Below are 23,095 nucleotides of genomic sequence, written 5' to 3' on the forward strand. Positions count from 1 at the left end.
AATGAAAAGGCATAAAGAAAAAAAATGGTTGTAAAACCAAAAACGGTGAATGGCTTAATTCAGAATTGCAGCTGACCCTTCCCCTGTGTGATGCCCCTTAACCTCGAGGAAGAGGCCACCAGCTGTAGGTCAGAAGGGACAGGCAGGAGTCCTCCTTCAGAGCTCCAGTTTCACAATATTCTGATTATTTCTCAAAATGAAAAACTTTGAACTGAACTGAAAATCCGTGACTTGCCTGTGCCTTCTGAGCTGGAGCTACTGGTAGCTGTTTGCTAGATCCATGGTCTGAAAGGCTGTGTAGGTACGTGCAGCTGCCTGTGTTCTTACTGTGCTAACATCGGACAAAGACCAAGATAAAATAACTGGGACTTGGGTGAAATGCAGTTGGAGCTTCACAAATTGTTACCACATTGCAGTAACTGGAAGTACAAGGTTGCTGTTGATTGATTCACTGACCCGAAAGCATCGGAACCACCAGCCAAGTGCAGCCCTAAGGTCTCCCTTCCTACGCAGACTTGACTTGCCTACTGACCTGCCTGCAGCTCCTCCCTGGGCTCCTGGCTAACTAGTAGCAGTACAAATCTTGCACCTTTATAGCTTAACCTAAAAATAAGGGGCCCGTCCGGCAGCAGGCTGTCAAAACATGTTTCTCTGTGTGTCGTGGCCCCATGCAAGGAAGCTCAGCATAGTTTCACAGGGCAGGCAGCCCTTCTGACAGCACAAGGTGTTTCTCTCTGCTTTATAGAATCAGCTCAGCAAACATTAGTCTCCTGAAGGTGGTCTTAAATATCTGTTCTCATACAAGGAGGGCTGGGGATCAGACGAATGTAGGAATGCGAGTGGAACAAGCTCTAGTTCCTATCCACAGGTGCTGCCTTTCTCCTCTCTTCCCATGCCTACAGCTTGTTTTTGGTTTCAGCTTTTATTGATGTCTTGAATTTTTTTACCACCTGCACAGGCATCGATGTAGACCAAATCTTCCAGTGGCTTCCACACTGTCTGCTCACCCTTCCAGTTCCTTGTGTCAGTACTACCGCTAATAATAATAAATCATAAACCACCTTGAGGACTCAAGGAAAGGCAGTTAATCAAATAAATCAACTAAATGCTGGGTACTTGGCTGATGAAGGATGCAAACGCTGGGGCCTTGGCAACTAGGGAAGGAAGCCGTGTCTGTCTGCTACCTTTTCCACGCTTCCTGGCAGAAGTCTGGGCGCAGTGAGAGAAAGCAGGCGTTTTGACCCTCTGGTGCCGACTGTCTCCTCCTGCAGGCCCAGATATGAGAGGGAGAGAAAAAGACAAGGAAATAGATGAAAGCAGAGGGGAAAGAGAAATAAGGAGCAGAGAGATGGAGAAAGGGAAAACAGACACATACACCCAAAGCATGATGAGCCCAATTTTGAAGCAGTGCATCGTTTGAGCAACGTTTCCATTGCCTTCAACTTCTAGAAAACAAACACTCAAAATAATTGGCCAAGAAAAGTATGCAAGAAGCACTGAGAGCCTAAAGATGACAAAAGTCTGGCAATGCGTTTTGTGTGCAGGCAATTAATAGTATTTGATTTCAGGAATGTAAAACAGGAAGCATTTTATTTTCTAACACATTTGTTAGCCAACGTTAATATTCCTTATTCACAGCCAGTGTGCAGATCCTGATTATTAGCTATTATAGAATGAATTATTTTTTCTAAACCTGAAAAAAAAAACATTGTGGAGCTTCACCAGCTGGATGTTGTGAGTCCAGTCCTTCCGTACAACCCTTTTTCGTTTGATGTGCCACGGTGGCAGCAGCCCAAGTCCAATCCTTCTCTCTCCAGCTTCAGGCCACGACTGCCTCCTCCGCTGGCTTCATTCTGGTTTGAAGATGCAAGGCAATGCCATCTCCTGGCATAAAGCTGGCCAGCAGAGGAGGCAGCAAAACCAGGTAAGAAGTGCTGGAGCAGGTGGAACCCAGGAATGTACCAGTGAGGGGTGTGAGGATTGCAGAAAGGGAGGGAGTGGCTGCAGAGCTGGCGACGGAGGACTCCTCCCCCCCCCCCCCCCCCCCCCCCCCCCGCCTTCATACTGCAGCTGAAATTACCAAACGTTAGGAAGAACGTTCCAGGGCATAGATTGTGCCACCCTGCCCATACTCTTCCTATACAGAGGGCTATTTTGAAACTGGCCACAGGGCTTGCAGGAGTGCAGACTGAATTTCCAAGTGAAAATCCGGTGGCATTTCTTCCAGCTGTTGGGAACAGGGAGGAGTGCAAAGTACATCTGGAGAAGAGCTGGGGATTTGCAAATGCAATCTCTGCGTGTGCTTTCACTCCTTTTCCTTCTCGCTGCCCTTTTTTGATGCACAGGTGCCATCTAAAGCTGGGATTATTGGCCCCAGAATATGTTCTAATTGTCTAATTCTGTTTTAGTCTGCCTGATTTTGTTAAAAGTACATTTGCTGGCACACTCATAGTCCACTGAGTAATGAAAATAGAATGACATTGCAAAATGTGATTTGCTTTGTCTCAGGATAGCACAAATTAAAGCAGGGGTAGGCAGCTCTGGTCCTCCAGAGCCACAAGCAGGCCTGGTTTTCAGGATATCCACTATGAATATGTTATGGCCGCCGGCCGCAGCTTCCCGCACCGGGTCGCCGCCTCCTACCAGTGCGGCACGGCTTCCTCCTCTGGTGTGCCTCCGGGGTGCTCCCTTGTGCTCTGAGCGTGCCGGTAGGCCTCTCCGACGCACTGCTGTCCTCTGCTCGGGCTCCGCCTCCTCTGGGCCTCTCTAGGCCCGTTGCACGCGTTCCTGCTCAGGATTTAAATGGACCGTGGTAAGATATTGCCGCGGCCCCTCCTCTTTGCCCTGCCCATCCTTTTCCTACTTAAGGCAAGGTCTGGCTCTCGGACCTTGCCTTGGCTTGTAAGGTCCAGTATCCTGTTCCTCCACGGAGGATCGCGCCCTCGCCTGGGTACCTTTATTGTCTGCCTTCCGGATTTCGACACTCGCTTCGCATCACGACCGCGAGAACTGCTGCCTGCCCCGACCAACGCCTGGAACATCAGTTACGAGAATTGTCGTCTGACCTGACCCACGCCTGGTGTTACTACGACCAGCACTGCTGCCTGTTCCGGTTCTTGCTTCGCCTCCCCGGCAGCTCCTGGACTTGCTTCTGGATTCCTTCGGGCCTCGTCTCCGCGGTCTTTAGAGACGAGGCCACATAAGGCCAGCCGGCCCCGGTACCCAAGGGCTCAACCCGAGGGGAACGAGGGCTGGTAGTGGTGAAGCTCCAGCGGGGTCTCTGCGCCATCCCGGCCTCGCCTTCTGACAGTGGGGACCTGTGGGGGTTTCCTCCACAGGTAGCGTCAACTCCACCTCGGGCAAGGGGGGTCCACCTGCCTAGCCCCAACGGAATATACATGAGCTAGATCTGCACGCACTGCCTCTATTGTATATAGATATAGCTCATGCATATCCATTGTGGATATCCTGAAAACCAGGCCTGCTTGTGGCACTCCAGGAGCTGAGTTGCCTACCCCTGCTCTAAAGTGTGCTTTAAACAGGTTAAATAGCACTGGGCTAGGCAACAGGAAATCCAATGAACTTGATGGGTTTTTGGGTTTGTTTTTTTTTTAAATCCTTTCTTCCTCCCCCACTCTCTTTCACCACCTCCCAGCACACACTATCTTCTAACTTTCCTCCAACAATTTTCTCCCCTCCCCTTCCAGCTGGCAGGGACAGGCTGTTTCTTGCCTTTTTCTCCGCCAGCTTTACTCTGAGCCGATGGTACCGGCAGGTCCTATGAACCTACGGGCTCTCTGTGCATTTATGCTGCCAAGCGAAGCTGGCAGAGGATCAGGCAGATGTGGCATGGAGCACTGCTCTCCTGCTGGCTGCTGTTAACGGGGCACATGAAGGACGTGAGTTGAGATGTTCTGCCTTAGTCCTTACAAATGAGTAATGGTGAAACAAATCAGTCAACAAGGCAAACATCTAAAAAGCTGAAATTCAGATGGCTGATTTGCCACCTGCATAACTTTGCACCAGAGCCACAGGATTTTAGCATTTTATGTTATAGAATCTGATCTACTTTTTTCTTAATGCATCTAGCGTAGAGCCTGTCAGGCTTTGAACTAGCACAATGGCTAGTAATTTGCATTGTATTTTCTTCTTTTTTTTTTTTTTTTTTGTTCTCAGGCTCCTATTCCAGATCCAAAGGAGAATTGTGACCATTAGAGAGAATTGTCAACAAGAAATGGAATCTGTGAAGGCGAGTGCAGGCAGAAGAGGCAGAAGGGAAAGGAGATAGAAGAGGTGGGATAGGAATGGATACAAAAAAGGCAGCCAGAAAAGGACACAGAGCTGTGGCCAGGTGCAGTAATGGAAGAGGTGAGCCAGGGAGCGGTTCTCATCTTGGCACACAGGGCTGGCGCTCCATTAGACAAACAAGGTGGTCACCTACACCGCTAAGATTTTGGGCGCGACAAAATCCTGTCGGCATGAGGTCCAGAGAGATGGTGTAGCATAACCAATACCACCAAAGAAGGGAGCACTGTGCTGGAGACACTGCCACCAGTAGGAGGAGCACTATGCTGGAGCTGCTGCCAATATTTAAATCAGAGGGGGAGTGAGTGGCCAAAGGTTTGCCTAGGGTATCAAATATTCTTGCACTGGCCCTAGTGGCAGAAGTGGGGAGTGTGGTGAGAGACTGAAGGACCAGATGAGCAAACTGATCGAGGCTGGGAGAGATGAAATAAAGGAGAACCTGAAGACCAGATTGGTTAAGGACTGGAAACAGATGGGAGGTGGGGAAGGAGAAGGACAGGAAGTGACAGGTTGCAGAAGCAGAGCAAGGGAGCAACTGGGGAAATGATTCAGCCAACCACATAAAAGGAGTTGGACCAGCTCAGTGTTGGAGGACCCTGGGTTCAGTTCCCTAGCCTAGAATCTGGGCTGTGTCGGGGATGCTGTGTAGGCAGCGTTCCCAGCCTTGGCGGGGAGGGAGGGAGGGAGTCCTTGTCAGCACGATGATGACAAGCAGGATGTAGGGCCTGTGATTGCAGGGTTTCTAGAAGGAGCCTGGGTGCATGGCCCCTGGTTGAGAACGAATGGACCTAGAATAAGTGGGGAGGGGATATCTAATAGGGGGAAAATCCCCCCAGTAGTTGTGATGAAAGCTCTTGGTGCCAGATCCCGGCCCTGGTTCCCATTGAGCTGGAAGCTCAAAGGAGCAAGAGGAAACTGCTGGGTCCCAAAAAAAAAAAAAAACCCCACACCGAGATCAATATTCAAAAGATTTGCCCTGCTAAAACCAGTCACGCACATCCTAGCCATTTAAAGCTCCCGTCCTTTAACCAGCTAAATGTGTGCTACCCCTTTTTATTTAGGGCCAGGTTGAGGCAGGCTTCTAAAATGTGGCTGGGTGACGTGATATTTAGTGCTAGATCAACACCATCTGCACAAATACCTGTTCGAAGCCTGCCCGCAGGTAGATCTAACCAGATAAGTGCCTCTGAATTTCTGGGTAAATTGACCCAGTGACCTCCCCCGCTGAGCAGGCTTTTCGACATTGACCTCAACATGCCAGGTTGGAGAGAGAGCAGGGAAAGGGAATGGAGTGGAAGTGATGCAGCAAGACCCGATAGAGAGGGAAGTCACGATAAGGATCCAATTGCAATTGAAAAATAATTTTCACTTTGGGTAGAGTGTGCTGAAATCTGAAGTAATTAAAAAAAAAAATTAAATTGTGAAACTTTGTGAGACCAATATTTGCAGGAGTTTATCTGGATATCTTCTGGAAAAAAAACCCCCAAAAAACCCACAAGATGAATATCTGGGTCAGCCTGCTAAACTACCTGAATAAGGAGTCGTCCGGATAAAATGTAGCTAGATAACTTGGGGGCATTCCAGGGCAGGGATGAGTTAGCAAAGTACCTTATCCAGCGAACCTTGATATTTGGAGTTAGCCAAATAAGTTATTCACCTAACTAGTGTCACAGAGTTAGGGAATCAGCTGGATGGGGATCTGCCACAGGAGGAGGACCAGACTGTAAAGTAAAGTTCACCTGAACCCGCCACCTCTCCCGCAGGTTGACCATTTGGGTACTGGTGGCCAGCAGGACTTAGGCTGTACTGGAGATAAGCTGGGTCTGGGAGCTGGGGCAAGAACTGGAGCACAGGCTGGAACCAGAGGCACAGGAAGCCAGGGCAGGAACCGGAAGCATGGGCTGGTAGGGAAGGTACAGGCTGAGACGGGGGCTACAGGGAGGACAAAACAAGGACTGAACCAGGACTAGACAAGACCAGGAATACAGACGCCCCGAAGGCCAAGGCAGAACAGGAGGCCCAAAGGCCACAGGGCAAGGCAAAAGAATAGCAAGAAGGCCTGAGGACAAGGTAAGAACTAGAAGGCCTGAGGGCCACAGAGCAAGGCAAGGCAGAGCCTGAAGGCCGCAAGGCAAGAAGGCCCAAAGGCCAGGAGACAATGACAGAAGACCTAAGGAGGCCTCAGGGCAAGGAAAGTAGCAAGACGAGAGTCTCCTAATGACCGCACAGGGAAAAGCAGAGCTGGGCCAAGCAAGGAGACTGAGACTTGATGACAAGGCACCGGAATGTGAGAGAGGCAGAGCTAAATAGGTCCACAACTCAGCAGGACAAACCCTATCAAGAAGGTGGTTAGAGTAGGAGCAAGGGTAGCTCCACGAGGACCTCTGCTGGTGGGGAAGCTATATAGCAGGCAGGATCATTGCATCTAGGAGCAGGTTTAGTTACCCAGAAATGTATTCCTGAACAATGTTAAGCTTGGGTGGCTATATTCAAAGAATAAAGTCAGATAAGTACTGATGCATTTAAAAAACAAGTTTGGGCAGCAGCCAGAGCACCCTCCCCTCCCCCACCCCAAGTGGTGGTGAAGTTGGGGTCAATGGGCCCATGCCCCCCAAACCCTCCCAAAATATTTGAAAACAGCAGGCTCAAAGGCCCAGGGAGGCAGGTCAAGTTCCCCTTAGCAACTTGAGCTTTTGATGAAATATAAGTGTGTCCATTCCTCCCCCTCCACAGTTTAAGCTATCGGCATTGCTGTCAGGGCAACAGATAATGCAGCCTCGGCAGCCGGGGCTATTTAGAGGATGCCGGCAGGGGCAGAAGTTTGGGGCTGACTTGGGGTTGGTGGGAGAGGGGTGGGGAGTTGATAATGGGGTGTGGGGGAAGAGGGGGGCATGCTTACATTTGCTGACAGTTTAAATCACCAAGGGGGAGGGCTGTCCCACTTTTTTTGGGGCCTTTCAGCCTGCCATGTTTTGAAAAGATTTCGGAGGTGAGGGCACAGGCCCGCTGGCACAAACATCAACACCACTTAGGAGAGGTGGCCCTGGCTGCCAACCTGAACATGTTTTGTTTTTTTAAACCATCGGTGCTTATCCAGCTATATTTTGTATATATAGCCACATAAGCTTAAAGTCATCTGGACATATCTACCCGGATATCTTTGAATCTAACTGGCTGTATTCAAACATAACCAGTTAGGTTTAAATTTATCTGGCTAAAGGTAGATGAATAACTATTTGTTGATATTCAGCAGGATGTTTATCCTGCTAAATATCCTAGATAACTTACCTGGATAACTTTAGTTAGGTAAGTTATCTATGTTTGTTTTTCTGAATATTGCTCTCTGTATATTTATTATAATTTAGAAAAATATAGTTATATGCCTAAATGAAAAAAAAACCTAGCACTGTTTGTAACTTTTATGTTAACTAAAAGCATTCTGTAATCCACACCACAAAATAGATATGATAAATGTGCTTTCAATGAATCTCAGCAGAAACACTTAGGTCTCACAAAATAAAAAAAAAAAAATCCATAGATCTGAAGGTATTCACACTAAAGGACATAAATCTCAAACAGACACATATATGCAGATATATTAAGAGGCATTGGCAGAAGGAGGACAGTCAAGAACTCATATGAAAGGCAACAGTCTAGATCTTTCATCCTAGATGTAACTAAATTCTGTTTTAACTTGATCTCTCCTTGTCTTTCTATAAGAGTCCTCCTAAGCTCTTCCGGGCAAGAGAAGGTGTTGCCCTATCCTGGCAGTATCTATTCTTTCTGTTTTAACCAAAGTCTGCCTTAGGAAAAGTCACAGCCCCAGCTGCCCTGAGCTCCTCTTTATCCAAGCACAAAAGGTGCATTAGAAAGTAGAAAAGGATGTTGCAGTCTCACATTCTGTGCCACTTCCCCGCCTGTCTAGAAGGATAATACGCTGCAGGGTGTGCTGGCTCAGACAGCCCAGCTTCTGCAGGATCCGGATCAGGTCATTACGGAATTTGACCCCAATGAAGGCATACAGGATGGGATTGAGGCAGCAATGCAGGAAGCCAATGCATTCTGTCACCATGATAGCAATGGACAAGGGATGGTGAAAGCGGCAGCTTGAGATTACCTTCAGTTCCATCAGGGTGTACATGAAGATGGCAATGTTATTGGGAATCCAGCAAATAAAGAAGACTCCAGTGATCACAATGGCAACTCTCACTGCTTTCTGCTTCTCAAAGCGATGAGACTGGCACAAGGTTCTTATAATGGCTGAGTAGCAGAAGCACATGACAACTATGGGTATCAGGAAACCCACAAAGTGATGCACAAAATGGCTGGCTTGCCACCAGCCGTTGCTCTGGAAGTTCAACTCAGAAAATGTGCAGCTGCTCATGTTGTTGTTGTCTGTCTTTACCTCAACAATGAACAAATATGGCAGAGCGAGCAATAGGCAGAAAATCCAGATGACAAGGCAGGTCATGTGGATGGAGCTTGCCTTCCGCTTCCTGTAGGTATGGACTGCGTGTACAATGGCCAAGTAACGATCTACACTAATGCAGCCCAGCAGTAAGCTGCTGCAGTAGAAATTGATCTTATGGATGGTACTGATGGTTCGGCATAGGAAAAGCCCAAAGATCCAGCCAATCGTGGTCTCAACCACCACAAAGGGTAGAGAGAAGAGCAACAGGAGGTCAGCCACAGCCAAGTGGAGAAGATAATTCTCAGTCGTCGTGCGGGCGTTCTTATACTGCTTCAGGACAAGCAGCACCAGCCCATTCCCCACCGAGCCCAGGATGAAAGCTAAGATGTAGAGCAAAGGGATAAAGATTTTTTGGAAAGACTGGATACTGTTGGTGCCCAAGGAGGAGGCAGTGACTCCAAGACAGACATAGTCATTAGAACTGCTGTTGAATTCATAACCTGGTTCATAAGTTGGAAATCCCTGCAAAAGAAAAACAAAACAGAAAAGTCAAACTTAGATGCTTTGTTCTTGGAGTTCATCTCGTCTCTCTCTCCACCAGAAATTTGACTTAGCATGGTCTCAACTCTTCCTTATCCGGACTACCATTGGTAGTAGGGAGATCTCTGTGGCTCACAAGTGGAAAAACCTGTCACTGGCAAGAGAAGTTTAACCTGTGTCTGTTGATGCATCCGTGCAAAAAGCTTTCCAGTACAAGCCTACTACAATTAACTGATGGTGTGGATATAGTAAGATAGGTGTTACACATCCCAGACTGACTCCGGTGTAGAACAGTGCATGGCATGGGGTTCTTTTGAAACCAAGACTGGTTTATTAGACCATAAACCAGGTGCGTTGTCACTTTATATAGAGCCTACTGTCTGCTTCTTTTTCTCTGTTTATTAGGCACATGAGCTCAAGTCAAAAGTCCTGTTTTTCAAGGGACAAATGTTTCCCTCATTATCAAAGAACAGAAGGTCCTAACAGACCAAGAAAAAGCAGAGTGCGGCTGCCTTTGTCGCAGGCTAGAATAGATGGATTTCTGCACGAGACCATCCTTTCACATAGAAACATAGACTGTGATGGCCGAAAGGCTTAGCGAGTCTGGAATTTGACAGTCTCGCACCTTTCAAAATTAATTATTTTGTTTTCCTCTTTTGAAGATTGTTTGTTTTACTTTTTACAAAAGGGAAGACTGAAATCTGGCTGGCTAGATTTATGCCTGTAACTATTTTCATGAAATGTGGGTGCCTAGCACTGAGAGCGAGCTTTAGGTTTCTACCTAACAAATCCTGCCACTAGGGATGCCAGGTTTTTTAAGCAGCTCGATTTAGTCACTTAAGCCAAGCGGGCTGGCTGAATTTAGCCACTGGGGGAGGGAAATTCCCCCTTGTGAGATGTAGCTTCCTAACTACCTAGTTAAGCGACTAGATTCTGCTACAAATGCACTCTTGACGTGGCAGTGAACCCCTTTACTGACGTACCCTGAAAAAGCAAAAAAAATCAGTTCTAAGATCAGATTCTAAATTGCCATTCTTCAAAAGCCCTTGCTATATGGTTTAATTCAATTTGGGCGAAAGAACATTTTTAAATTTTGGGAACCCATTCCCTCCCCCCTCCCACCCAATTGAAATTTAAAAAAATGTGGCTTATCTGATTATGTTTGCTTAGTTTGGACTATGAGGGCCCGACTTTATGCTTGCAAATGACTATTAAAAAAATTGCACGCAAGAGTCCATGCGTCATTTCAGAGTACTGGGGAGAGACATCCCAGCGGGTGGAGACTCGCAGTCATGCTTTTTGGTTTTTCACAAGCATGCTCCGGAAGTTAACCTGCGCACCTTACGCCCTGTGAAGAGCTGCTGTGAGTTATTTTATGTGCATAGCAGGGCCGTTAAGACAAGACAAGCATGAGTTCGCATACATGTAGAATATTATGTGGGTGTATGTTACATTATGGGTGCGCCCTGCCCCCTCATAACGCTTTGAAAATCCACTTGCCTGTATGCAAAGTTTGAACTTCCTACCTGTGCAATAAGCAGCAGAAGCCGGAAAGAGAAAGTTGAAGGAGAAGAAACTGCAATCTAGAGGACCAGAAAGAGTTCAAGCAGCAACTCTTCAAGGTTCTCTTAGTTTCACTGTTTCCAAATGCACCACTTGCTGCTGATAAACTACAGCAACAGACAGGAGTAGGGCATGGTTTGGGAAGGGTATACACTACAGCTATGAGAGGGAGCAGGTACATCTGGACCAATTACCAGTAAGAGATACTGGTGTGTGCCCTGTGTTCTGAAAGAGGTCTGCCCAGCCCAGCAGGGAATGCAGGAGGCTGAGATGTGATCCTTTCTCCTGCCTGCTCACCTTAACAGCTGTGTCCCCTGCTGCTGTACTCTGTGTTCTTGCACCTGCACCATTACCTACACTGGGTCAGCACTCTTGCACTATGCTGCGTCAGTGCTCCTCCATCCTTCCCTAGGGTGAGTCAGCACAGCTTCATGCATCATTCCCTAAGCTGAGTCAGCACTCCTGCACCATTCCTTGTGCTTATTCAGCTCTACAGTCAATCACTGCTCGTGCTCCGTTCTTTACGCTATAGTCAGCACTCCTAAACCATGCCTTGCACTATTCCTTTCAATCAGTTAGTACTCGTGCACCTTTCCCTACAGTGAGTCAATACTCCTGCACCATTTCCTATCTTTATTTCTTTTTTTCTAAATTTTATAAATCGTCATCACCACAAAGATGCGTGTGGAGGTGTACAACAATTGCGTACAATTTACATCCTTCCCTATGATGGGGTTATCCAAACCTGCCCTGCTGCCTCCACAGCCAGTCGAGTTTTCAGAATCTCCACAATGAATAGGCAGGAGATAAATCTGCATTTACTGGGTTTCCAATGTATGTAAATTTGTCTCATGCATCGTCATGGTGAGTATCCTGAACACCCAGCTGCCTGTAGGGTCCCCAGCAGCGGCGGATTCCCCAGGCCGGCCCAGGAGATACCACGTGGTCTGCCCAGCGCGGCTCTGTCACGGCCGCACTCGACAGACTACGTGACTAGCGCGACCGGCCCACCGGGGGATGCCCGATTCCCTGATAGGCCAATCTGCCCCTGGTCCCCAGAACTGCTTTGTGAAGCTTTGGCCTACACTCATATGCTCCCGCACCATTCCCTACAGTCAGACAGTGCTGCATCATTCCCTACCAGGAGCAGGTGCTCCTAGTGCTGCTCCAATTCCTTATCTCCAACTAATATAATCTCCTCTCTTGGCATTGATGGCTGCTTATCAAAAAGTGAGGTGATGTGGGGGATCTTTCATGCTCATCTTCTGCACATACGCATGTAGCCATAGCGGTGCTCTTTTATAATCATCTCTTCCACCCCCGACACCAAGGTCCAAATGTTGTGTCATTGAGTTCCTCTTTTCATATTTTTTTAAGATGCAGCTAAAACATCGATCAGAACTGCAGCATGTCAGTTTTTCCAATTGCAAAGCAAGACTTTGGAATTGCAGTTGGAATAGTTACCATGCTGCAGCTCTGACAGATTTGTTTTATCTGCATCTTAAAAACATTAAAAAAAGAAGAACTAAGTTGCACAGCATTTGGGCATTACAGATGAGGACAAACTGATGATTACAAACAGCAGCTCTGCCGCTACATGAGTATGTGCGAAAGCTGAGTATGAAAGATTCCCCACTTTTTAAGCAGGCATCAATGCCACTAGAAGTGATTATATTAGATGGAGTATAGTTAAGTTCACATCTACTGGTGCATTTGTATTTTAGGGTATTGCCACATTCCTTATGGTCATGTGGTGCCCTTCAACCCTAAAGTAGAGGTGCTTGAACTGAATATTCATCAGATATATTTGCATACATATAGAAAGGTGGTAAATCATAGAAAATAACTCATTGACAATGAATCTGCTTTGAGACCTGTCGGCATCCAGTGCAGGCAGTACAAATAGCTCATGCATGCTCTTTGCAGATACTATGAAAACCTGACTGGCTGAGTGACCTGAGGACAGATTTGGGAACCATTGCCTTGCAGTGCTGTTGAAGAACCTATGAGCTGGATTGCTCTTTGTGACCCCCACTAGGTGAAGAAACTCTCCTCTCCAACACTTCCTGAAAGAATTTGCCTACAAGCAGCATTCTTACATCAGCAGATCTGGGGCTTACACAGCATTCCTCCAGCCAGCTCTCCTACACCGCTCTGATGAGAGCTGTGAGTCAGTGTTTCTACTCCATCCCCTATACTACAGTAACAGCTGCAACTAGGAGCCTTGAGCCCTGCATCCACTCTTGTGTTCTCCTGTCTTATAGACAGGGCAGAAGCTGTGCATTGTAGTGCCTGCTTGATAGTGGTGTATAAGCTTGGACAGGATCTTTGCTAAATTTCACTCTAGTGCTCCAGCCTACTGTAACGCAGCCAAGACAGTGCAGCAAGGGTGCACAGCGTGGGTGGGGAATACACCCAGAGCTCAGAGAGAAAATGTTTATGGTTTCAGTTGCAGCAGACATGTGTGAGCCTCCAGCATTGTCTGCACCTGAGAAACCATCAGATCCATCAGAACAAGCAAGAGATCTCTGTGTGAAAGCCTGACACGTTTCCAGCAGAATTCTGGTAGTGCTTGGAAAAGTACGTAGAAGGCCATGTCCCCTCCACTCCTAGGAAGGGAGCTCTCTTCCTGTGCCAGGCTGGCTGTAAAACTGCTCTAAGGATGACTTCCTTTTTTTTATTATTTGAATAGGCTTTAGTAACAATGGAGGCAATTTTCAAATGTATCCAGGTAGTTGTAAAGTCTGTGCGGCAGTTCTCATATGCGCATGCTTTCCCTCTGAAAATTAGGGAGAAAGTGCCCGCAGAGATTTGCACCTGCCTTTTTAACATAACATAGTAACGACGGCAGAAAAAGACCAAATGGTCCATCTCGTCTGCCCAGCAAGTTTCTTATGGTAGTAATTGCAGGTTACCCCCAAGCCTTATATTAAGGATAGTAATATTAACAATCAAAACCAAGCAACTATCCAACCCATAACAAAAGTACAACTTCCTAGTAATACAAACAATGCTACAGCTTAGCTTTTGGACTTGGCCGTAGAAGCAGTCCTGCGCTTTTTCCATAATGTCTGTGGATCAGTATCCTGGACCGTAAGAGTCAGGGCCCAGTGTTGGTTGTCATCTGAATCCAATTTCCCTTTTCCCCACCCCCCATCGAAGTGCATAACGATGCAGTTGCATCAAAATCATGTAAGCTCATTGGATAAGGATAGTAATCCCCATGCCTTCCGTGAGAGGTAGCAGCTGCCGCTCCATGCAGGTTTCCCCCATGCACCCTTTTCTTCATTTCCATCCTCTTGCCTTTAGAGATCCACAGTGTTCATCCCATGCCTTTTTGAATTTGATTAGTGCTTTCGTCTTCACCACCTCTTCTAAAGAGCATTCCAGGCATCCACCACCCTCTCCATGAAGAAATATTTCCTGACTGTTCCAAGTTATCTCCCCTGAAGTTTCATATCGTGACCCCCTAATTCTGTTTGCTTTCCTCTGGAAAAGATTCGAGGAACACACATCATTAAAACCTTTCAGGTATCTGAAGGTCTGCTGCACTGCATCATATCTGCCCTGCACCTCCTCTCTTCTAGGGTGTACATAGTCAGATCCTACAGCCTCTCCTCCGGTCTTCTGTGAGAAGACTGTCTCTGTTTGCCTTCCAAACTCAGGCAGTAGTTTTGAAAATGCGAAAATCGCGTGCAGTATTTCATCCCCCCCTTCCCCCGGAACGCAGGCAAAAGTGCATGAATTATACAACACCGCAGCGAAGATGGGCATCTTTCAAAAAAAAAAAATTACCTAGGTTAATAGCCATCTATCCACTTAAGTGGCTTTTGAAAATTACCTTCCTGTGTCCATTTCATTTTCTACCATCCAGGCCAGGAAGAATGAGAAATAAAGCTGTGTAACAGCACTAATGACTGGGACCAGGGGCACTGCTAGGGCAGCTGGCATCGTGGCGCATGTGCTATTATATCACACAATGATTCAGCTGCCACCTAGTCCAGGGGATGTCAGAGCAAAAATGTTTGTGCCTTTTTCAGAGGGGTAGGGTGAGGCTGTCCTTTGAGTCAGTCGTCAGAATGCATCTTGGAATGCAGAAAAGCAGAAGTACAGTGCAAGTAACTCGTTCTCACTAAAGTACATACTATAGCTTTAAAAATGGTGGTTCACACACCCAGCTGAGCATAGTTGTGTTTAAATTTAAACTAATTATTTAGTCATTCGGTGTCAAGTGCTCCAGCAGTGATGGCTAATGAATATTTGAGACTTCCTTTCAACCTGTAGCACAGGGCTAGGCAGGTCCTCCTGGAGTGCCACAAACAGGTCTGGGTTTCAGGACATCTACAATGAATATGCATGCACTGGAGGCAGTGCATGCAATTATACTTCATGCATATTCATTGTGGAGGCTCTGAAAACCAGGCTTGCTCGTGGCACTCCAGGACCAGAACTGCCTATCCCTAACATCGCTCAAAGCAATTTCTTCCTAACAGTTGTTTTCTCTTAATAGAGGTTTATTTTAGAAGCTCCCTGGCTGGGCATGAGAGGGTGCTTCGAGGCAGTGTAAACATAACAGTGTCATTGTAAATGTTTTTCCAAGAGAAGACAACACTCAGTAGAATCTAACTCCTGCCTTTCCCCTCACTAATGCAGAAGCTCATTTTCTCTCCACTCCTCAATTTATATTGCAACAAAGGTTTGCACCTTATCAAGAAAGTTCTGCTAGTTCCAGGCTGTGATCATTTATTCTTTTATCATTTATCCATCTGAAAGAGATCCGCAGCTCTTTAGTTTTTAGTATAATTTGTTTTTGCTGTGAGGGTGTTTATTTTCTTTAACAAGTTATTATTATTTTTTTTTAGTTACAGATTTAAAGTGTGTAATTGTGTTCCTGCACAGAGGCTAAGGGCAATGGGCTTGATTCACCAAATTTTTGAGGCCAAGGCAAATAACTATTCATTCTGGCTAGTGAATAAAAATACTTGTTCAGCGGAGCAGAGGTTCCACGGGAAGATATATTGGGTAAAAATGAATGATTACAAAGGCATTTCAGACCTGTCCTACTCTGAGCTGTGAAATGCATTAGCTGACTCATTTTCTTATGCAAGAGCCTCAATTATATTTTTTTGGACAAGCAAATTCGTGTGGATTATGTAGGTTTTCTATAGAAAAAGGTGGGGAAATCACACTGGGCATGCTTGGACCTGAATCTAAAAATGCTTTAAGCCACTGAAGCATTATTTGGAAAGGTGGGCTAAAGTTCCAAAAATTATTCATTAGTATGATGTCAATGAGATCTAAAGGTTTAAACACAAAAAATGCCTGCCCACGCGTCTATTGCCACACTACCTCATTTGCATACTTTCTGAAATACCTATTCACCCTAGTCCCATAGGAATCAGTGGGGAAACCCCAGGACAGCACCCCCAAAACTACTTATTAGCATCAGAAAACAAAGCAAGCTGCAGGACATGAGGAACTGCTGGCATACAAGGCCTGTATGTGTCCAAAGGTATAAAAATAAAGTTGTCCCCATCTATGTAATCTTTATTATTTTGAATCCTTCACTTACAGCCATCCTCTCCATGAAAGAACAGCATTTACAGGACACTGACCACCCACCTTTCCTTTTTCACACACCAAGAAATCCTCAGCTTCAAAATCCTGCAAGGTGGCAAGGCAAAGGCACTGGCCAGTGGCCACTAGAGCTTCAGCACTGCATCACTTACCCTACATCTCCAGCACTCATACCATAATTGTGTATTATTTGTGCTATATTATTGTGTTATATTAAAGCTTTGTACATCGCCTGGAGCAGGGAACAGTCAATTTAAGAAATCATAATAAATAATCAAGGGGGTTCTGCCTTTATCCCACTCCCCAAGTAAGTTTTCAATTTGGCAACATTGCCATTCCAATTGCAGACCAAGTACAGAACTTGGGAGTCGCAACTGAATCAAACCTATCTTTTCATGCACAAATTAAATCTGTAGTAAAAAGTGCCTTTTCTAAATTGAGAATCCTGTGTAAGTTAATACTGTACCTGAGACTGACAGATTTCAGAATAATTCTTCAATCATCTATCCTTTTGAAACCTGATTATTGTAAATCCATTTACCCTGGTCTCCCCATGTCAGCTTTCAGATCATTACAATTAATCCAGAACTCTGCAGCATGAGTATTGACTGGAACAGCCCGAAATGACTGTATTACATCTGTTGTTCAATGTCTCTACTGGCTCCCAGCTCAGTGGAGATTAAAATGTAAAGTTTTAACTTTGATGCACAAGGCTTGTAGTAACGAAGTGCCACTATGCATTAGATCACTCCTGACGATCTATCGACTGGCCGGGGACCTGAGGATGGCGGGCTGCTGCCTGCTGGGCATCCCTTCTACGTGTCTAATTAGACTTTCAGAGCGTCAGGGGAAAGCTTTCACACTAGCTAGACCCCAGCTCTGGAATGCCCTACCTGAGCTGTTTCGGAAGGAGCCCAGTTTTTCTACCTTAAAAAAAAAAAGACAATTGAAATGGCATCTCTTCAGAGAGGCCTTAGCACGTTAGAATCCTGAGGAGAATGGTATCTACCTACGGGAAGGGGGAACGCAGAAAGGGTTAGGCATGTTCTCTTTTCCCGATAATTGGTACTGCCTACAGTCTTTTGGTAATCTGTTAGGCCCAGCAGTACCCAGTCCTGCCGTTTTAGCTGGTTTAATTATTTTCTCCAGCTGGTTATTTACTTTCAGCACTACATTAGATGTAGAGGATACCTAATACGCTGCAGACCTGTATGTCTGTATTTGGTTGAGTGTCTTTTATGCATGTTCTGATGTTAGTCACCTCGAACAAGGAGTAGTGCGGCCTACAAATATTTGAATTAATAAATAAATAAAAATAAGCACCCTTTCTCCACCATAACCAGCAGACATTGTCACTGCTATGGAAAGGAATGCATCTCAGTACTCATGGAGTTAACAATTTAGAGGCTAGTTTGCCAGGGCCTCTTATTTATTTTATTATTTAACACTTTTATATACCGAAATTCATGTAAGAAATTACATATCACTTCGGTTTACAATATAACAATAACTAGCATGTAAGAATGCTTTTACATTTAACAAGGAATAAATAACTTGGAGCAATGGAACAGGGATCAAAGCAACATTTAAATAGTAGGGTCTTTCATGATGCCAGAGATTAGATGGCCGAAGATCTGAGAGCATATAGAAATAACTTAGGGTAAGGGATAAGGAACACAATAGGATAGATCATCTGCAAGGTTGGGGTGCTGACCTAAGCGCAAGACTGTTGGTATGAAGGTAAAACGTACTAAGAAGATCCCATGCGTAGATGAAAGGCTTGGCCGAACAGCCAAGTTTTGAGTCTCTTTTTGAAGGTCAAGTGGCAATGTTCTAGATTTGATCTGGGGGAAGAGAGTTCCATTGAGCCGGGCCTGAAGTGGACAGAGCTCATTTACTTAAGGAAGTTTTAATGGGTGGGGCAAAGAGGGTATTTCTGTAAGCGGATCTTACCGGTCTGGAGGGTAAATGTGGCTGAAACGGGATGTTGAGTTCCAAGGGCATGAGATTGTGAATGGTTTTGTGAATAGTTGTTAGTACTTTGTACATGATTCTGAATTTAATTGGGAGCCAGTGTCTTCTCTAAAGCCTACTGTGTAGAATCACCAAAATGCACAGGATGCCTGTTAGTTGTGCCTTGGCACGGTAAAGAGATTATAGACCTTGTAAATGCTGGTAATGAGCTGCCCTAGTGATGGCACTGGACACAGTATATAACGGCAGGTATCACGTGCTCATGCTCATCACCTGATAGAGAAGCTGGCAGCCAGGGCCGGCACTTCCCCCATAACTCCCAGCTTCCACCTGCCTCCATGACTGCAGCTACTCTTCCAAGACCAATACTGGGATGAGGAGGACTGTCCTTGGTGTGTCTGGCATACCTTGTTTCCTGTCTTTCTGTTTGAGAACAGTAAAGTCCACCCACATTGTTGATGGGGCCGATGTGTACTATGGAATATATGTCTTTCTCTAGATTAATGGTTTGCTTTGTACTTGTTGGATTCGATCTACTAATTAGTGTCTAATTTTTTGGGGATCATTTTAGGCATCTGCTTCTGAATTATAGGTTAGAGCTTGGCACCCTGCTTCAGAGGCAGAAATGAAGGGGGAAATAATACTCTGCTGGTTGATGGAAGATCCCTCTGCCTGATAGTGGTGATTCAGCCCATGAGTATCTGTCATGGAGTTTGCTGGCTGTGGGTCTAGGTCTTGTTTGTGTGTGCCATTTCTGTTTCTTGATCCAACTTTAATAAAGTAGCTGCTCCTTCCTTTTGTTCCTCTCTTTTGTGGCTGTGTGTGTCCATTCTAGCATTGTTTTGGGGTGGGCTTCGACAGGGCCCTCTGCTGCAGGCAGTGGAAGGGCATTCGCTGTTTCCGTATTCCCTCGGTTGTGTTCTCTGAGTAGTGTCTGTCTTGTGGCCAGCCTGTCTTTCTTGGTTAGATTACACATCTTCACTCTTCTTTTCCATTCTTTGTTCACACTTTGTAGTGTAACTGTAACTTCTTGTAGCTGAATTTCTTCCCACTTTTTTTTTTCTTTTCACCTGAATGGTCAGCGCATGCAGCAGCCTCTCCAAAATGGAAGATGAAGCCCTCTGGCAATGGAGGTAAATCTCTTGCATTCTCAGAACCTCTAGAAGCCAACAACTCTCATTTCATCCCAGCCATGGGGTTTGGGGAAAAATGGAACCAATAGGTCTTATTCGTCATCATCTTTCTTTGCCATTTGGTATCCATTGCCATTTTTCCTAAGCTGAATGGTGCGTGTATATGAGAAGGCCTGAGGTGAGGGCATCTGTACAGAACCTTAGTCACCAGGCCTTCACAGCCCTGTACCTGCCATGTCAGCAGCTTTCGATACCTTAAATCATGACATCTTACTGTTGCACCTTAAACGAATAGGGGTTACCAGTAGAGTTTTACAATGGTTTAGTTCCTTCATATCAGAATGCCCCCAAAGAATAACTCTCGGAAACTCAAACTCCAATTGGTACACTATCAAGTCCGGTATTCCGCAAGGATCTTCGCTTTCTGCGATTCTCTTTAATATTTATCTATTACCATTATGTCAACTCTTATCAGGACTTAATTTGACATTTAAAATCTATGCCGATGATATTCAGTTTATAGTCCCATTCATTGATTCCTGGAAGAAAACATTTTCACTTCTACAATTATACCTAACATCAATAAAAACGTGGTTATCTCATATCAGATTAAAATGAAACACATCAAAGACAGAGCTAATTTTTCTATCAACAGTCCCTGATTCAATACATCAGCCTCCGAAGAATTGTACTTTTGAAGGTCAAGCACTAACAATAAAACCTTGTGTCAAAATTTTAGGCACACTCATTGATTCTAAATTATCCATGTCCACCAATATATCGGCAATTGTAAAGAAATCTTTTTATAAAATTCGAATGTTAAGAAAACTTAAACCTTTGCTGTTTCCATCAGACTTTCGATCTGTGACCCAAGCACTAATTCTGACAAGTTTGGACTGCTGTAATTCTCTATACTTAGGTTTACCTATATCCACTATTTATCCACTCCAAATTATTAAAAATTCCACAGCTCACTTACTGTTCAATCCATCACGCAGGGATCATATCACCCCAATTCTACAACACCTCCACTGGTTGCCAATATCATATCCAATCACATACAAAATACTTACAATAATTCACCCTACCTCAATATGGCTCTGCACATTGTTAAGAATTTACAAACCAACTCGTCAACTTCGTTTGATGGACAAATGTATCCTTGAAATACCATCTATAAAAATTGCAAGACTGGACTTAACACACAAGCGAGCTTTCTCAGTCGCTGGCCCAGCTCTTTGGAACTCCCTCCCTGAAGAAATTTGTTTAACAGCAAACACTAAAGAATTTTAAAAAATCACTAAAAACTCATCTTTTCACTATTGCTTATAAGATCAGCTAACTGACTTTTCTACATAATCAGATTAAAAACACTTATTTTAATATAAACATTCCCTAGATGTTCAGACTCCTGCCCTATTTTCGGTAGATAAAAACATTTAAATAAAAAAAAAAAAAAATGTTAAAACAAGCTCTAGCTTAAGTGTAAAAGGAGTGATATGTGTCACCCTTCCTCCCATTTAAAAGCCCTTGAGCAGTGAACATGCTGTGTCTATGCTGGTTGAAGTATGTAAATTTGTAGGCTCCTCTACTCAGAATGATACAGGACCCAAAAGCAGAGACTTTGCTAAAGATTGAATTCCTGCAAGCAGCCAAGCTTAACAGATGCCCTACACTAAAACAACGCAGGCCAGAGCAACCCAGCAGACTGGGCGGGTTTTGTCAATAAATGGAAGGGGAATGGGAAATCTGGAAGAAGAGATGAGAAGTGTCAGGAATAACGCAGTCCTGGGCAGCCCAGTTTTGAAAGGGATTTAGCTGTGTAGCTAGATTGTCACCGGCTAGTTGGCTGCGAATATTCAAAGTGAATTTTTATGCATGTAAGCTTGCGCACGAGTACCATGGGATGCACACACAGACCCACCCCCACACCGTGCTATCTGTATCTGGCCACTGTTGGAAACAGGATGCTGGGCTTGATGGACCCTTGGTCTGACCCAGTATGGCATTTTCTTATGTTCTTATGTTCTTACTCTTATCCAGGACATAATCTGCACGCATATTTTTTTTTTTAATCAAACAGTAGGCAGATAAGTTCCAACTCTGGTCCGCTGCCTCGCCATCACATCCGTGCAAGAGTATGTGCAAGACTAGGCTATAGGTGTATTTCTACGTGGGCCGAGCCCCAGTCAGTTTTAGAGCAGTGATTTACCTGCATGAAACTGGGCTTTGAAAATCTTGTCCTGTTTAAAAGCTGCTGGAGGCTGAAGCTTTCTAATCCAGCGGAAGAATTAGTTCAAGGTTGTGACACATATTTCTTCAGCCCAGACAACGGAGACCTCACACTGCTTCTTTTCTTTATCTGGCATGTAGATTTGTGTTTTAAATCTCTAGAAGAAATACGTTTATGTGCCCAAAGCAAAGCTCACATATTCTTTGTCACTGAAGCCAAATTCTGCCTTAACAAATTATTCGTGTGAGTAACCCCCTGCTCTTGTGCTGAGGAGAGGGACGAGACTAAACACGGGCAAGAAATGCAGAGAAGGCAATAGACTCATTTCTTCTCTCATGCAAGGTAATTGTGCAGCTCTCCTTCCCTACGGGTTCTTCAGCAGAAGACTCCCAAGAATGAAAGTCTGCTTCTAGCTCTTCTCACATGCCCCTGATGTCCTGGGTTCTTCCAGGGAAGCACTGAGAATAGGAATATTGCACTGTATAAATATGAAAGTACAATGCAGGTAGGCAGATTACCTTGGAAGAATAAAAGACGGAGTCACTGATGCCAAGCTTTCAAGCTGAGGACCCCAGGCGGGAGATCCTGTGGAACTAACCCTTTGGTGCTTGCATCAAACAGGCAGAAGGTTTAATTAAAGCTCATAAGAGGGAAAAAACATACAATACCTGTAACAATCTGCCCTTAAAAGTGCTTAAGATTGTGCTAAGAAACTTTGCATTGCTGATAACATATCCAGACAAGGCGCATTCTGGTAGCACAAATCAAACAAATATAATTAAAAAAAAAAAAAATCCTACCTGGGGGGCTTACATGTCATCTTGGAAACATCAACAACTTTCCAATGATCAGGTCATCAGAGCATAGCAAACCCGTATCCACGCCTTCCCTCCTAAAGTCATGAGGGACCTGAAGCATTGGTTTTGCTTAAAATTACTTCACTTTAAAGAGTACCTGGATTAGGGATAACCATATTCAAATAACACATCCAGTCACAAAATACTTACCCAGTCATTTTCATCCAGCTCTATGTCATACATGTTCATTTTGTCTGTGGCACCGCGTTCAGGGTATGAAAAAAGGAGAAACTTCTCTTTCTGAGCCAGGAACACAATTGTCTGCAGAGAGCCCTGGGTCAAAGCATTTAACAGCTCTGCTTACAAGTATCGAAATAGGCAAATCATCTCTCCTGTGCCGAGAAGCACTTCCTCCCCTTCAGCGTCCATGCTCATTGATGTTCTGCTAAATTGTTTTTAATTGTTCATAAGTGAAACTTTAACATGAACGTATAAACCAGGTGTGAGATGGAGCTCTGACTCATCCATTGCATTTAGCACCTTGTAAGTAAAAGTGCACGCT

The 23,095-nt window shown here is 45.0% G+C and overlaps 1 protein-coding gene across 1 annotated transcript; it reads right to left on the bottom strand.

Moving 5' to 3' along the window:
* Window positions 1-7,977: 7,977 nt before the first annotated feature.
* CXCR5 (C-X-C motif chemokine receptor 5) lies at window positions 7,978-22,820 on the bottom strand. Its single transcript, XM_029574191.1, has 2 exons — window positions 22,744-22,820; window positions 7,978-9,238 (listed from the first exon to the last, which is right to left on the bottom strand). The coding sequence occupies exons 1-2, from the start codon at window positions 22,780-22,782 to the stop codon at window positions 8,171-8,173; spliced, it is 1,107 nt and encodes a 368-aa protein (XP_029430051.1). The 5' UTR covers window positions 22,783-22,820; the 3' UTR covers window positions 7,978-8,170.
* Window positions 22,821-23,095: the final 275 nt, after the last annotated feature.

This window comes from Rhinatrema bivittatum, chromosome 12, assembly GCF_901001135.1.
Source record: "Rhinatrema bivittatum chromosome 12, aRhiBiv1.1, whole genome shotgun sequence".
NCBI classification, from domain to species: domain Eukaryota; kingdom Metazoa; phylum Chordata; class Amphibia; order Gymnophiona; family Rhinatrematidae; genus Rhinatrema; species Rhinatrema bivittatum.